Below are 15,477 nucleotides of genomic sequence, written 5' to 3' on the forward strand. Positions count from 1 at the left end.
CCTTGGCAAATATTTCCACCAACAGTTTCACCAAAAATTGATTTTCTTCATATGTCCATCTCCTTTGAGTATTCTTATCACCACTTGCTCTGCTTGCACTCATTGTACGGTGTTCATAAGATGTTCATACTAATAACATAGATTGCTAAATTTTATACTAATATAATGGGTCTGTACATGTAGAAATATCAAGGAAATAATAATAACCATGGTCCCTGCTTAATAGTATATTTTGATAAAATCAAGGAAATATCAAACTATTATAATGTTCATAAGTATCAAAAGTTCACAACACATCCACTTTCAATTTCACCATAACATGAAACATAGATTGTTGAATATAAAATATAGTTAAGTTGTAGTTGATTGTGCTCCCCTACCAAGCCGCCAATTTTCAAACATTTGATGAGCAAGATTGTCTCTCCAAAGGGTCCAAGCAATAGATAATTCAACTAAATCGATATTGTCTCCATCATCATCTTCATTCATAAATTGTCTTCCATAATCAGTATCTAGCAAAGGCTCAAGTGGATCAAACATCATTTCTCTACGAATAAGGTTATGGAGAAGACACCATGCAGATATAATATTTGCATGTGTTTCAGGTTCATAGAAGCTAGAATTGTGAAGTATTGTCCATCTCATCTTAAGCAAACCAAAGCACCTTTCAATTACATTTCTCGCAGACGAGTGTTTCATGTTGAAATACTCTAGTAATGTTCTTGGTTTGTAACCATCTTTTCATTCTTTTAAATGATACCTTTGACCCCCTATATGGTGCCAAAAAGCCTTCTCCATTTGTATATCTAACATCAACTAGGTAATAAGTTCCTAAGAAAAAATTGGTCAAAAAAGCTCATTATTAATCTAAATTCATAACTTAAGATGTTGAAATAGGTAATATCCTCACCACGAGGAATCTTAATTGGATGAGTTCTTAGAAGGGCATCCTTTAGGATTCTATTATCAGCTGCAGAGCCTTCCTAACCCGGTAAAACATAGGTAAACTCCATATCTATTGAACAAGTTGCCAATACATTAGTTGAAATGTCACCTTTTCTTGTTTGGTACCGAGGCTTGTCAACCTCTCGAACTCTCAAGTCAATGAATGTTCCATCTAAAGCTCCTAGACAATTCTACAAGTTACCATACAAAAATGTATGGTTATTAAATAAACTCATATAAAACCTAAATCACAAACTATATAACCCAAAAATTTGTACCTTAAACCACTTCCATCTCTCATCATTGCTATCCTCAGGGATAGGTTCAGAAGTTTTCAATAGGATGTTGTGCAATCGCAAAACACACCTTAATATTTGTCAGAAGTTTCTAGTAATTGTCTCTTTTGATCTTCGCAAACGTCTAACAAGCAACCTTTGCTTTTGATCATGGCCCAATATGTTTAAGAATATTGCAACCCTCTCTTCAGCAAACATATTTTTTGACTCCTTCAAACCACCATGATTTTTAAGCAAATCACATAATTTGTAAAAAGTACTCCTATCCATCCTAAGTTGGTCAAAACAACTTAGTTCATCTCTAAAAAATTCATTAACATTTCTCATACCTAGCATTAAGCTTCTTTTGGCGGAATGAAGATTTTTTTTCTTGGAATTTTAAGTAATTCAAGAAAGTTCATTAAGTAAGAAATGAAAGACATCATGATCATATTCCTTAATTTAATAATATAAATAAGTGAAACAATGGCCTTTTGGCGTTTAGAGAGCGGCATACGAGGCATGGCTGCATAAAATAAATATTTAGAAAAATGATGAAAACCAATAAATATTTTCAAAGCATAAATAATTCAATTTAAAATTTAAATTTCTAAAATTATCGGTAAAATTTGATTTCACTACTTGTAAAATTATTTTAGCATCTCTTGCAAATCATAACAACAACAACAACAACATTACACTGTTAGTAGTTTATTGTCAATATGTCTTGTTAATTTGTAAATCAATATTACTGACAAGATTGATCTATTTAATCTTGGGTTCCAAAAGTTCTGGGTTCCAATTGAACCATTGATGCAAAAAATTGTCATTTAAAAGCAACATTTGGCTTCGAATCGTTAAACATGGCACAACAAACCATTAATACCAGTTTCTAATTTGATTCAATTATATCGGTCATGAACAGTCAAACAATGGAATTTGGAATTGTTTGAGGTTGATTTCAATTCAACAGAAAATCAGCGATATGATCGAATTTTTGTTACAGATTTCATTAGATTGGAAAATTTTGAAAATTTAAAAATAGAATTAAAAAAAGAAATAGAACATACCAGTTGAATCAGGAGCGCAAGTAGAAGATGGAGATCAGATGCGGCTAATAAATGAGAAAAGTTCTTTCTTATTTCCTCTTAAAACATTATCCAAGGGGAGGTGGTCAGAAATGTAGTACCCCAATTGGAGGGTAAATTTTTTAGGCTTAATTATTTACATATAATTCAGACCCAAAAGAATAAACTCTTTTTTACTGAGCTTTATTTTCCACCCAATTCCCTCGAATCCAAGCAAGCCTTTAGAATTGAAGATTTCCACAAAATATAGGAATTTAATTACTAATTAAGGATGAGTGTTGGTAATTTTAAATTTATATTGTCAATCGCAAATTCTAGCTTTAGTGTTTAAAACATGCAAAAGTATTACTTTCTTGGGGATTAATCAAATTTATTTCTTATATCAACCAAACCGATTACATGTAAAAAAATATTTTTCCATTCCAAGAATTCTTTGTTCAAAATAATTCAACCAACTTCATGTTTTTTTTTACTGAACAAGGTACATAGATGATTGGAGCATAGATTACTGCTTTTGTCTCTTGAATTTGCATTATATCACTAAAAAAAATTCTCATATATTTAAGTTATATTCTATTTGGTTTTTGCATGTTTGTCAATGTATATATTCAATTGTAAATATCTTATATTGTGTTTAATTAAAAGTTATAAAATGTTGATTTTTATAAAATTTACATAGAAACAAATCAAATAAAATTCCGTTTGACTATGTTTTGACATATAATTAAAAATAAAAAATAAATTAAGAATAATCAATAAATAGGATAAAAAATCAAATGAAATAATAATAATGAATAAAGGAAATATTGCTTTTCTCATTTTCACTGTTTTGTAGCTTTGTTTGACAAGAAAATTAAAACGAAAAAGGGGTTAAAAAAGATTATTCTTCACTTTGCAAACATTTCCCAACCAATTTCCCTTCACCCTTCCATATCCAACACCTTCATTTTCTCTAATATTTCTCCATCAAACCAAACAAAAGAAGATCAATTGTCAATTGCATTTTCCATTAAAATGATTTTCATAAAACTTATCATCTAAGAAAAATATGTCCTGTGGAACCAAACACCCCTTAATAAATAGAAAAAATTACTAGATACATTTGAAATACTCTTTTTCGTTATTTAATAAAGTTCTCACAAGAAATGTTCATAGAAAGTAAAAGTTCTTTTACATGGTAATACATTATTTTATTAAATAATAAATTAAAATTTAATGGAAGAAAAGTATGGACCATGAACGTTAAAAATATTAAAAGAAAGTTAGTGGAAAAAATATGGGAACCACCTCCACAACTAATAAAAATTGTTTTTATAAAGTTAGTGGAAACATGTGGGGACTATAAGAAATATAAAAATGTTAAAATAAAGTTAGTGAAAGATATATGGGGATCATAAACATTATTAAAATATTAAAATGAGGATAAACAAAATTATTTTTGTCTAAAATTTATAATATAAGTAGAAAGATTTTTTGTGAGAACAACAAATAAAACACCTCAAAATGACAAATAGAAACTTCTTTAAGGAACAGATGAGTAATAAATACTTAATTTAATCATACATATTATTAATTTTACTGTATAATAGCAAAAATAAAGTTTGATTGTGAGCATGTCATTTGTCTTTTTTTTTTCATTGGTTAGTATTAATGGAATTTAACTAATTTGCATTTATTACACTTACCATATTTACAAATTTATATTTTCCGAAAAACTCATATATTAATGGATGCAATAAATCACAATTATTCCAATTACACAGTTGTATATAAATGCACTGTTTAAAAAATTGTAATGGAAAATATATAATGTACTGTGTAGAACATTATTTTATTGTCTGGTAAAATTTTGGAATTACACCACGTAGAAAATTATACTATAGAATTAAATTACATTTGTTCCAGTGTAATTGGAATTACACAATTTAGAAAATTATACTACAAAATTACACTGTGTATAAAGTTATACAACAATTTAGGAAATTACTTGAATTACATAATAGCCCTTTTTTCCATCAATTGTTATTTAAAACTAAAATGACATAAAATTTAATTAACCGATCACTAAAATCAGTCATTTATATTCTTAGATTACCATAATTACAATTTTAAATTTAAAAAAAAATATAAAGTATAGTTTGCAATCTAAAATCCCTGCCTTATATGGGTTTCTATCCTAGTACTCCATTAAAGTAAATTATAGCATACTTCTAGATACAACATTTAATTAAAAGATTATTCCTGTTTTGATAATTGGATCATAATTAAATATCAATTTTGAATTTTCAGAAATAGTTGAATAAAAATCTGTAAATTTTCCCTCATGAAAATACTTGAAATGATAAAAATAACAAATGAACAATCCAATAACAAAAGGACAATAAATAATTATGTGATTTTGAAAACTCAATCCAAGATTTTCCAAAAGATATTAATTCAAAAGAAAATACCAAAGCCTCAAAATTTAAAATAAAATGCATCAAAAAAATTTCCATGATTAGTTGTTAATTTTTGCATAAATCAAGAGCTTGGCAAACATTGTGGGTGTGGGGTCAACACAAACACCGCGTCTTGCCTACACTTGATAACCAATAAGAGTAACATTTGGTCAGCTTCTCTTAATTTTCTTTTTAGTCAATATATATTTATTGATATGAAGTATTTTTTTTTTGTTTTAATTCATACTTTTTTTATTAAATTTTTATCTGGATATTTAGTTTATATTTTCAATATGTAATTTTTTTTATTTTTCCATAAATTACAATTCTAAAACTTTTTTCACCCTTTTTTAGATTTGTACAAGAATTGTACTTTACTTATGACAAAAGTGTATCATGGAAGCAACCCAACCAAAAATTTAAACTGATGATTGAAACTATATTATATATTATGAAGTATGCTCTAACACGGCCCTTACACGATAACGCTCTGGGCTATAAGCGTGGATGCATCGCAGACTCTCCTTATACATGACGCTGAATATTCCACTTTAAATGAGGAGTGATTGAAATTTACGCTCATGACCTCTTGTTACACTGATTTTGATACTATGTCAAGGAAACAATCCAACCAAAAGGTTAAGCTAATATTTGAAGCCATAAAATATATTATACTCTCTCCGTTCCTTAAAGAAGTTCTTATTTGTCATTTGGGGTATTCTATTTGTTGTTACCATAAAGAATCTTTCTATTTATATCACAAATTTTAGACAAAAATAACCTTGTTCATCCTCATTTTAAAATTTTAATAATATTTATGGTCCCACATATCTTCCATTAACTTCATTTTAACGTTTTTGTATTCTTTATGGTTCTCATTTACTTTATAAAAATACTTTTTTATCAGTTGTGGGCCTTATATTTTTTCCACTAACTTTCTTTTAAAATATTTTAATCTTTATGATCTCCTTTTTTCCTCCATCAAATTTATTATTGAAAATAATATATCCCTCCATTCCTTTTTGTTTATCCACTTTAAGTTTTCCACTTCATGAGAAAAAAATTTAAATTTGATTTTTGAAGTATATACAAAAAAAAAATATTCATGTGAGATCTTATTAGATTCATCTTGATGCAAAGAATTTTAATATATAATTTTTATAATTTTTTATTATACGTACTATGAGATATCAAAGCTCAAAGTCTGCTTTGAAATACATAAAAAAAATAAAGTGGACAAATAAAAAAAATAGAAAAAGTATCTACTATAAAAATGATTTTACTTTTTTAAATTTTCATAAATATTCCTTGTGGAAATTTCATTAAAGAACGAAGAAAGTATCTTGTAGAAAGTGATGGAAGAGAGGAAAGGAAGGAAAGCTAATAGGGTCACAATTTCAATTGTTTTGTATTATTGTCAAATGTAATTTAGTGCCCTTTGTAAAGGCAACAGCTGTTTCACCTTCATTACTTGAACCTTCCTTGTTACGTTCTTCTTTTTCTTGCTTACCAACTTCACTACTCGCCCACCCTTATCCCTTTTTTGACATTTGACGTTGATATTTATTTCTTCTTTATACAATCCTACTATAAATACCCTTCCCATGCACATATTATTATCATCAAACTAAACTTTAAATCAACTATTACTACTACTACAAAATACTTCTATATACCCTAAAATGGCTTCCTCTTCTCTTATTTTCAGTGTACTACTTGTTTTCTTAATTGCCACGGCCTCGGCTGTCGGTAATTTTAATCAAAATTTCGATATTACTTGGGGTGATGGCCGTGCTAAGATTCTTAATAACGGCCAGCTTCTTACCCTTTCACTAGATAAGGGCTCCGGCTCTGGCTTCCAATCTAAGAGCGAGTATCTCTTTGGAAAAATTGATATGCAGATCAAACTCGTGCCTGGAAATTCAGCCGGAACTGTTACCGCTTATTACGTAAGTATATCTATTTTTTACTATTTCAATCAGTCCCTATCAGTGTTGTGCTTAAAAATATACATAATCACATAAAATATAAATCTACTGAATTCACTTGCACTTTTTAAAATTTTCTTATACACTCTATTACAACTTATATTTTTTATACTACAAAATTACAATTTGAAGTACAAAGTACTTTTAGATTGGTTGTTTAGTTAGTCTTATACGTTTTTCTAATTATCTCATTATTGATTATTTAAGTTTGTTGACACTTTCAAATGTTTTATATAATGCAGTTGTCATCTCAAGGACCAACCCATGACGAAATAGACTTTGAATTCTTGGGTAATGTAAGTGGTCAACCTTACACTCTTCATACAAATGTATTTAGTCAAGGCAAAGGTGGGCGAGAACAACAATTCCGCCTTTGGTTCGACCCAACTACGGATTTCCACACCTATTCCATCCTCTGGAATCCTCAAAGGATTGTGTAAGTACACTTATTTTAACACTAACAAACTTCCCTTTATTAATTCATAAACTAAGAAAAATCCTAACCAATTTAAATTGTAATTTTTTAGTGGTTGACTTTTACAACAATATATTTTTAAGTGTTTATTACGTTCTATAATTTATGAAATTTGACCCTAAGTATTTTTTAGCAACATTAATATTTCTTTACTCTAATGTCATTAAATGGGCTTTACTTAGAGTGAGTTTTAAAAAGTTATATGTACGCAAACTTATCCATGTGCATGATAAAACTAACAAATTAAAAAGATTGTTTCCGATTGACCACTGTTATTGATTAATTTGCCAGCAAATGTCTTGTGCAATTTCCTAGAATTTAATGAGTTATTTTACTTTAGTCTATTAAAGCCCAAAAAAAAGAATTTTAAATCTTTAGCCCCAAATCAATTTTATTTATGTTTCTTAGCAATTAAAAATTTATGAAATGCAATAAAATTATTAAAAAAAAGTAAATAACTTTAGAATTATACTTTAATAACCCAACTTAACAATTATTTATAATTTGAAAAGTTAATATTTCTAAAGTTTTAAATATGTATTCTAATATATTTATTATATTATAGTAATTGACTTTAAAATTCAAATATTTCTGAAATACCCTTAATCCTCTATCCATAAACTCCAAATTTAAAATTTATTTATTATTACAGTATTAAAATTACTAACCTCAATTATTTAATCTATAATAATTAACAGATTTTCCGTAGATGGAACACCCATAAGAGAATTCAAGAACTTAGAATCTATGGGAGTACCCTTCCCAAAAAACCAAGCAATGAGAATATACTCGAGCTTATGGAACGCAGACGATTGGGCAACACAAGGTGGTCGAGTCAAGACAGATTGGTCTAAGGCTCCATTTACCGCTTCTTACAGGAACTTCATTGCTAATGCTTGTGTTGTAGCCAATGGAAAATCTTCCTGCACTTCTGGATCTTCATGGATGAACCAACAGCTAGACACTACAGGACAGAGTAGAATGCAATGGGTTCAGAAAAACTACATGATTTACAATTATTGTACTGATTTTCAAAGGTTTCCTCAAGGTCTTCCTAAAGAATGTACCGTCGCTTAATTTTTACTGTCCCAAATGTGTTTTTTCTTCATGAGTTTGATGCTTTAATTAATGTTTTGTGTTAGTTTTTTTTTCTTTTTTTTTTTTGGTATTGATTCGTTTTTGTACAAAAAGGTTTATAAATAAGAATGATTAATTATTTTATTGTAATCATAATCTCTATGAAATGATATTTATACTTAGTTTTTGGAGATAAATATTGTTTTTTAAGTTGAATTTCTAGGAGTATTCTTTCTATTCCTCTCAATTTACTTCTTTGTCTTTTTTAGATTGCCCCACTTTTTTTATATTTGCCTCATTATTTTATTTGGAACAACATGTCGTGTATATATGATCACTTTAAAACGAAAATAATTACTATAAGGTTATAAGTAATTATAACGGTAAAAAACTATATTGTTTTTATATTTCACACTTATAAAATATTTCAAAAAGGCTATTTATGGAACTAAAAAGTTACACAAGATCATGGTTGAGTAGAGATAACCATATAACAACATTGAAACAACCGGCAACAACATTTATAGAAAGTAATCAGCAGACACTATCAAGCATAAGATTTGTTCGCTAATTGTTGATAGTGGATGTTGCACAAACGTAGCATCACAAACACTTGTATCAAAGTTGAAACTTCGAACAACCGCTCATCCTCATTCTCATCCTTACACCATACAGTGGTTGAACCAAAGCAAGGGTTTAAAAGTCACTCATTAAGTTCTTATTCAATTTTCAATCAGTAACTCGTATTTCGAAGAAATTCTTTTTAGCTAAAAATAAGTTTGGTTAAGATGAATCAAGTTTATTTTAGATAAAAATAAGTTTAATTTAGCTGAATCAAGTTTAGCTTAGGAAAAATAAATGTTGATTCAGTTGAATCAAATTAGCTAAAAATAACTTTGATTCAACAAAATCAAAAAAATATAATTTAGTTGCATCAAATATAGTTAGTTAAAACAAGTTTGATTTGGCTGAATCAAATTTAATTTAGGTAAAATAAGTTTGATTCGATAACCGACTACAATTCTCCATACACTAATCACAAACCGTTTTAACTTAAATAAATTATAAAATAAACATAAAGTTCAATCTACATGAATGTCGCTCATTTTTACTTCTCGTATCAACTATTAGCTAAACTCACTCATTAAAATATATATCATCTTATATGACTTTATTACTTTTTACTTAATTTTCCTAATATGCCATAAAAGATATTGTCTAATTCATTATACGAGTAAAGGGAGGCTTACTAATTAGTAGGATGGCAACGGCTCGAATCTGGATGGGGTCCAGATGGACTCGGATCCAGATTTGTTTTCAGAGGCAAGACCCAAATCCGTAGGTTTGAAATTTCAAGACTCAGTTCCGATTTCATGGATCTTGCGGATCCAGTATTGGATTCGGGTTCAAAACAGGTCCAACTTATTTTTGCTTGTTTGATGAATTTTTGATTGTATTGAGATTGTGATAGAGTTGTATTCATCAACTAACGATAATAATATATAGGGAAGTTCCACATGGTAGCATCCAGTTTTCAGAAAATGCTAGTGATAGCACTTTTAAAAGAAAATTTCACATGGTAGCATCCACTTTATGCACAAATTAATTGTCGTAGCATTTTCCGTTAAGTTCTTGTTAAATTCCGTTTAATTCATCATTTTGTAATTTTTTTCCACATGGTAGCTTCCAGTTTTTTTTATTTACAATTTTAACTTTAAATTCAGCAATTTAATGTTTAATTCACCGTTTTATTCATTAACGCCCATCAATGTTGTAATAATTTTGTTTTCATTCAAATTGTTGGCATTATTTAAAACATTAAATTGGTGAATTTAAAGTTAAAATTGTGAATTATACAAAAATTGGATGCTACCATGTGGAAAAAAACTTACAAAATAATAAAGTAAAAAGAATTTAACAAGAACCTAACGAAAAATGCTACGGCAGTTAGTTTGTGCATAAACTGGATGCTACTTTGTGGAATTTTTTTTTAAAAGTGCTTCTACTGGCATTTCATGAAAACTGGATGCTACTATGTGAAATTTTCCTAATATATATTACTACACAATCTCTCATGCAAAATAACATTACACAACTTTATATATTGTTGAAAATACCCATACTTTACATGAATTTATTTTAAACAGTGAGACAAATTAAAATGAAAAGGAGTGCAGTCATGAATAACACTACTGACTACAAAAATAATGTTATTAGAACAGAAGATGTGTGGGATGAAGATGAGTGGGATTTGGGGAATTTGGGTTGTTTAGGTTGTGCACTTGTGTCCCCCCGTTTACGTGCTGGCATTCACAATAAGTTCAGCCTATTTTAACATGGTATCAGAGCCGATGGTTCGATCAACAATTTAAAAATGGTAGGTTCGAAAAGAATGGCGTTCCTACCCTAATTGATTACTCCCACATGCGAACCCCCGTCAACTTGACGGGGGTCGCATGTGAGGGAGGGTGTTGGGATGAGTTATCTCACATCGATAAATTGAAAATGGTGTACACGCTTTATAAGCTATTAGAGACCTTCTTCCCATTGCCATATGGTTTTGGGATGGTATATATCTCCTTGACGTGTGCACTTGTGTCCCCCGTTAACATGCTGGCATTCACAATAAGTCCAGCCTAATTTAACATAGGTATATTAGTACTATAGACTTACAGAATCAAGGGATTAGGCTTAGGTAGTTTAGGTTTATTAAGTAAATCAAATTGCAATCTATTATTTTAAAGGGTCTTTTAAAAAAAACAGGATCCTTAAAATCCACGGGTCCAGATGCGGGTATTTTTTGAGCCCGAATCCAGATCCGTCATTTTAAAACGGATTTGGATCCTATCTGAATCCGACGGATTCAAAATTTTATGATCCAAACCATTAAAACGGATCTAAATCCACAAATCCGGGTCGTGTCCAAGATCCATTGTCATCCCTACTAACCACAAACCATCTGCTTTTCCTTAAAATTTTATTCTCCCCATCATTTTGTATCCACTATTACAAATGGTCCCTCATTTCCCTCCCCCACCCCCAACTAATCCAAATGTTTTTTTAGCAAGTAATGAGTGCCTTACGGCTATCCACTTTTTCCATTGGTGCATAGTAATCACTACAATTGTAAAAAAAACAATAATCTAGTCCTTGCATTTGGTTTGTTGAACCTTCCTTAAAAGGCACCGTCCTTTAACCTTGGCTCCATTTGCCGTGTGCTCGCACAAAATCCGCACGCGGGCCTAAGAATTAGAGCAAGGCGGCAACTTTGATCACCTCCCTTGCCCAATATTGGGGTTGTTGACTAATGCCCACAACCACTAATTTTTTCAAAAGTGCTTCTATTACTATATTATTTGCCATTTGGTGCCGCATCCATGCAAATCTATCGGCGGTTATAATCCCTTGTTATTTTGAAATGTCTTTTTGAATTTGTTATATTTTTAGTTTCATTAGTTATACTAAAATTGTTATAACTTTTAATTTGTTATATTTTTAAGTTTTATTTATTCAAGAAAAATTGTTACATTTCCTTTTCAAGACGTGAATCGACTCTTTGTTTCTTATTCTTATACTTTTATACACGTAACAAGGGGTTAAAAATAAAATTATTTAAAATTGACCAGATTATCCGAAATCAAGTATGATCCAATCTGACCCGATATTAGACCATATGTAAAAATCAAAGTAAAATTGTCAAAATATTTATTCATATTAAAAAACTGAAATTAACACAAACTAAAATATTATACCTGAAATCCGCCTGCGCATCCAAATAAACACCTAGCTAAAGGGTCTTGTCCCCCACTATTAAATTTTATGTTTGGTCAATGCGGATTATTTGATTTTGAATGTACTAGTAGTATACCTATTAGAGTAATTAAATATTTCCTCGAGATTTTAATAGTTGTTATAGTTACTGTGGCAACTACTATTCTTCCATTGATCTTATTTAGTATATATTTTTCTATGTACAATGTAAAACATAGTCAAGTGGAATTTTATTTGATTCGTCTTAATACATATTTCATAATATTAACTTTTTTTAGAATTTTTATCATATGAAACTAAAGATTTTAAATATTAAAATCGTGTATTAAATAGCATGAAAAATAGAAGTATAAAACTATTACAAATCTAAAGAAGTATGTACTACATAAATTTTCAATTATTTTAACTTTTATTTTCTAATTTCCCCACAAAATTCATTTTTCTTTTACATCTTATCCACACTATTGCTTTTTGGCCTTATTATTCCTTCGAATCATGCGGGACAGAGTAATAGTCATTACATAGGCACATCCGGACGCACATTCTTAACAACTTCGTTAGCCGCCCCTTGGCTTTAGTCCATTCTAGTACGCATATAAATATCCTAGTTCCATGCACACTACTCATCACCCCAACTTAGATGCTAAATTTACTTGTAAATCTTAGTAACTTACGGAATAGATATGACTTCTACGCTCTTCAATATTTTCTTTGTATTATCTTTAGTCACCTCGGCCTTTTCTACCGGAAATTTCTACCAAAATATCGACATCACTTGGGGTAATGGCCGTGGTAAAATCCTAGACAATGGCCAACTCCTTACGCTTTCACTCGATAAGTCTTCTGGCTCTGGTTTTCAGTCTAAAAACGAATACTTGTTTGGGAAAATCGATATGCAAATTAAACTCGTACCTGACAATTCTGCTGGAACTGTAACCACCTATTATGTAAGTATATCTCTAATCCTTGTTATTTTCTTTAAATCATATTGCAAGTCATCTTTCATGGGCATCGTATGTTAATCTATTAGTCGAGGATTTTTCCTTTTACCCTTATAATAGGAGTTTGATTCTTACTGCCAACAAGAAAAATTAAGCTTCCCTTCCTCTTTGCCTTTAGGAATTATTTAGCTTACCCGAATTATCAAAAATTGACTAGTTAGAATACAAAAGTTTGAGTCTAATAGCATTGTTGACACTTTGTGGCAGCTATCATCCCAAGGACCAGCACACGATGAAATAGATTTTGAATTCTTAGGTAATGTTAGCGGGCAACCTTATACTCTTCACACCAACGTCTTTGCCAATGGAAAAGGTGGTCGAGAGCAACAATTCCGGCTTTGGTTTGATCCAACTGCCAATTTCCACACCTATTCCATCCTTTGGAACCCTCAAAGGATAATGTAAGTTCACCAACTTCACTAAATTATTTATTTGCGACATTACTTTTCATCCTTTTGATAAAGCTCTACAAAAATTCAAATAACCTTCTATAAATTAGTTGTAAATGTAACGATTAGTTTTCTAATCAATACTAAATGGTGAGAATAATAATGAAAAGTTAGTATAATTTTGGTTGAAATATCTCTTGAAAAATTTAATGCTCATGCTTATTCTCATTTAAGAATCTTTTTTTTTCACAAATTTCTTTTAAATGAATTATCATTTGAAAATGTGGTATTAAATGGTAATGAAAAATTGTGAACAAAAAACTTTTCTATGATCATTTTTTCATTACCATTAAATTGTCATGAACATATGAAAATTTACACTGTAAAACATTCTCATTACCAACAATTACTACTGTTAACCAAACGAGCCCTTAAATTTACTATGATATAGTATAAAACATATATTATAAGGCTTCGACAACGAAATTAAGTTTTTGGTTGAGTTGGTCTAAGTCATTGGCTGAAGTCACACGTAAGGAATACATATTGATTCAAAATAGACCTATCTTATATATGATGCTGAATATTTAAATAAATAATAAAAGGTGGAAGAGATGCAAACTCATAACCCTTTGTGATGTAATTAAGTCTAATATCATCTTATGAAACTAATTAAACTATCATCTTTGTTTTAAGATTTTCCGTGGACGGTGGACCCATAAGAGAATTCAAGAACATGGAATCAATTGGAGTTCCATTCCCCAAAAGGCAAGCAATGAGGGCTTACTCGAGTCTATGGAATGCAGATGATTGGGCAACACAAGGTGGTCGAGTCAAGACAAATTGGTCTAAGGCCCCATTTACAGCCTCTTATAGAAACTACAATGCAAATGCATGTGTTTGGTCCAACGGTAGATCTTCTTGCAAAGGCCCTCATGCGACCTCAGCTAGCTGGATCAACCAACTGCTCGATGGTAGGAGCCAAAACAGGCTCCGTTGGGTGCAGAAGAATTATATGATTTATAATTATTGCACTGATTTTCGAAGGTTCCCCCAAGGTCTTCCTAAGGAGTGTACTACTACTATATAAGTTCAAAGAATCAATTTTATGCTTGGATAGTGTAATATAATTTTAATATATATAGTGATTGTTTTTGTAAGAAATTTTTTTGTGCGTAAAAAAAATTATTATTTATTCAATTTGTATAACAAAGAAGTATGTATGCAATAAAAATTAGTTATTATGTATGTATCTGATATTGGACACAATCTTTATTAAAAGAGTTTAATTGTTACTAATTACTTTGAGTCACCATCACATTTCATTAACCCAATGTATAACATTAAATGGTTTTCACATAGGGTGGGGTTTGAAGGGTGTGAAATAGTCAACCTTATTCTTATAAATAATACTAATAAAGAAATTGTATTTAATTTTGGTATAAACATATATATGTACAACTTTACGTATTTAAATAATAAGCACACTAAATCCATTATAATTCGAAATTAAAAAAAAATATAAATCTTTAACCTATCGAAATAATTAATATACTAATTATTATGAGTTGGTAAGACAAAAACATATAAATTTGGGAAACTATATAAATGATACTTTTAGAGAGTGCCTTCTTATATTGCATCAAACATATATTCCTATTACTTATGTTTATGTGTTTCCTTTGACATGAACCTTATCTTTGTTACTAATATATATATATATATATATATATATATAGATTTCTCCTTTGTGGGTACTCATAAGTCATAACTCAATTGATGTATGCCATGTGATCGTGCATTAGTGGAGGTGTAATTATGTGCATCCATTTTTAATTATGTAATTAAGTAATTAATTCATCATCAAATTCATCGGTCTTTAGTACTCAATCACTGGTCTCAATTTCCATTGAAAAGAAAAATACTTTTGATAACTTCAATATTATGTGTATTAATTTTAATTTTTAGTATACATTGATTATTTTTTCATCTTATCTTCTTTTTACATTGTTTTTCTTTGTAGATCTTTC

The 15,477-nt window shown here is 29.6% G+C and overlaps 3 protein-coding genes across 3 annotated transcripts; 2 read left to right on the forward strand and 1 right to left on the reverse strand.

The window, feature by feature from the left end:
* Positions 1–351: 351 nt before the first annotated feature.
* LOC130810899 (uncharacterized) lies at positions 352–1,511 on the reverse strand. The gene is made up of 6 exons (XM_057677022.1): positions 1,378–1,511; positions 1,224–1,311; positions 1,038–1,136; positions 911–983; positions 761–831; positions 352–645 (listed from the first exon to the last, which is right to left on the reverse strand). The coding sequence occupies exons 1-6, from the start codon at positions 1,509–1,511 to the stop codon at positions 352–354; spliced, it is 759 nt and encodes a 252-aa protein (XP_057533005.1).
* A 4,844-nt stretch (positions 1,512–6,355) lies between these two features.
* On the forward strand, positions 6,356–8,483 carry LOC130811218 (probable xyloglucan endotransglucosylase/hydrolase protein 23). The gene is made up of 3 exons (XM_057677421.1): positions 6,356–6,695; positions 6,977–7,170; positions 7,908–8,483. Exons 1-3 carry the CDS (start codon positions 6,429–6,431, stop codon positions 8,284–8,286), a joined length of 840 nt encoding a protein of 279 aa, XP_057533404.1. The 5' UTR covers positions 6,356–6,428; the 3' UTR covers positions 8,287–8,483.
* A 4,005-nt stretch (positions 8,484–12,488) lies between these two features.
* LOC130811216 (xyloglucan endotransglucosylase/hydrolase protein 22-like) lies at positions 12,489–14,743 on the forward strand. Its single transcript, XM_057677419.1, has 3 exons — positions 12,489–13,004; positions 13,266–13,459; positions 14,144–14,743. The coding sequence occupies exons 1-3, from the start codon at positions 12,741–12,743 to the stop codon at positions 14,535–14,537; spliced, it is 852 nt and encodes a 283-aa protein (XP_057533402.1). The 5' UTR covers positions 12,489–12,740; the 3' UTR covers positions 14,538–14,743.
* The last annotated feature ends 734 nt before the right edge of the window (positions 14,744–15,477 follow it).

Source organism: Amaranthus tricolor, chromosome 4 (genome assembly GCF_026212465.1).
Source record: "Amaranthus tricolor cultivar Red isolate AtriRed21 chromosome 4, ASM2621246v1, whole genome shotgun sequence".
In the NCBI taxonomy this organism is placed as follows: Eukaryota; Viridiplantae; Streptophyta; class Magnoliopsida; order Caryophyllales; family Amaranthaceae; genus Amaranthus; species Amaranthus tricolor.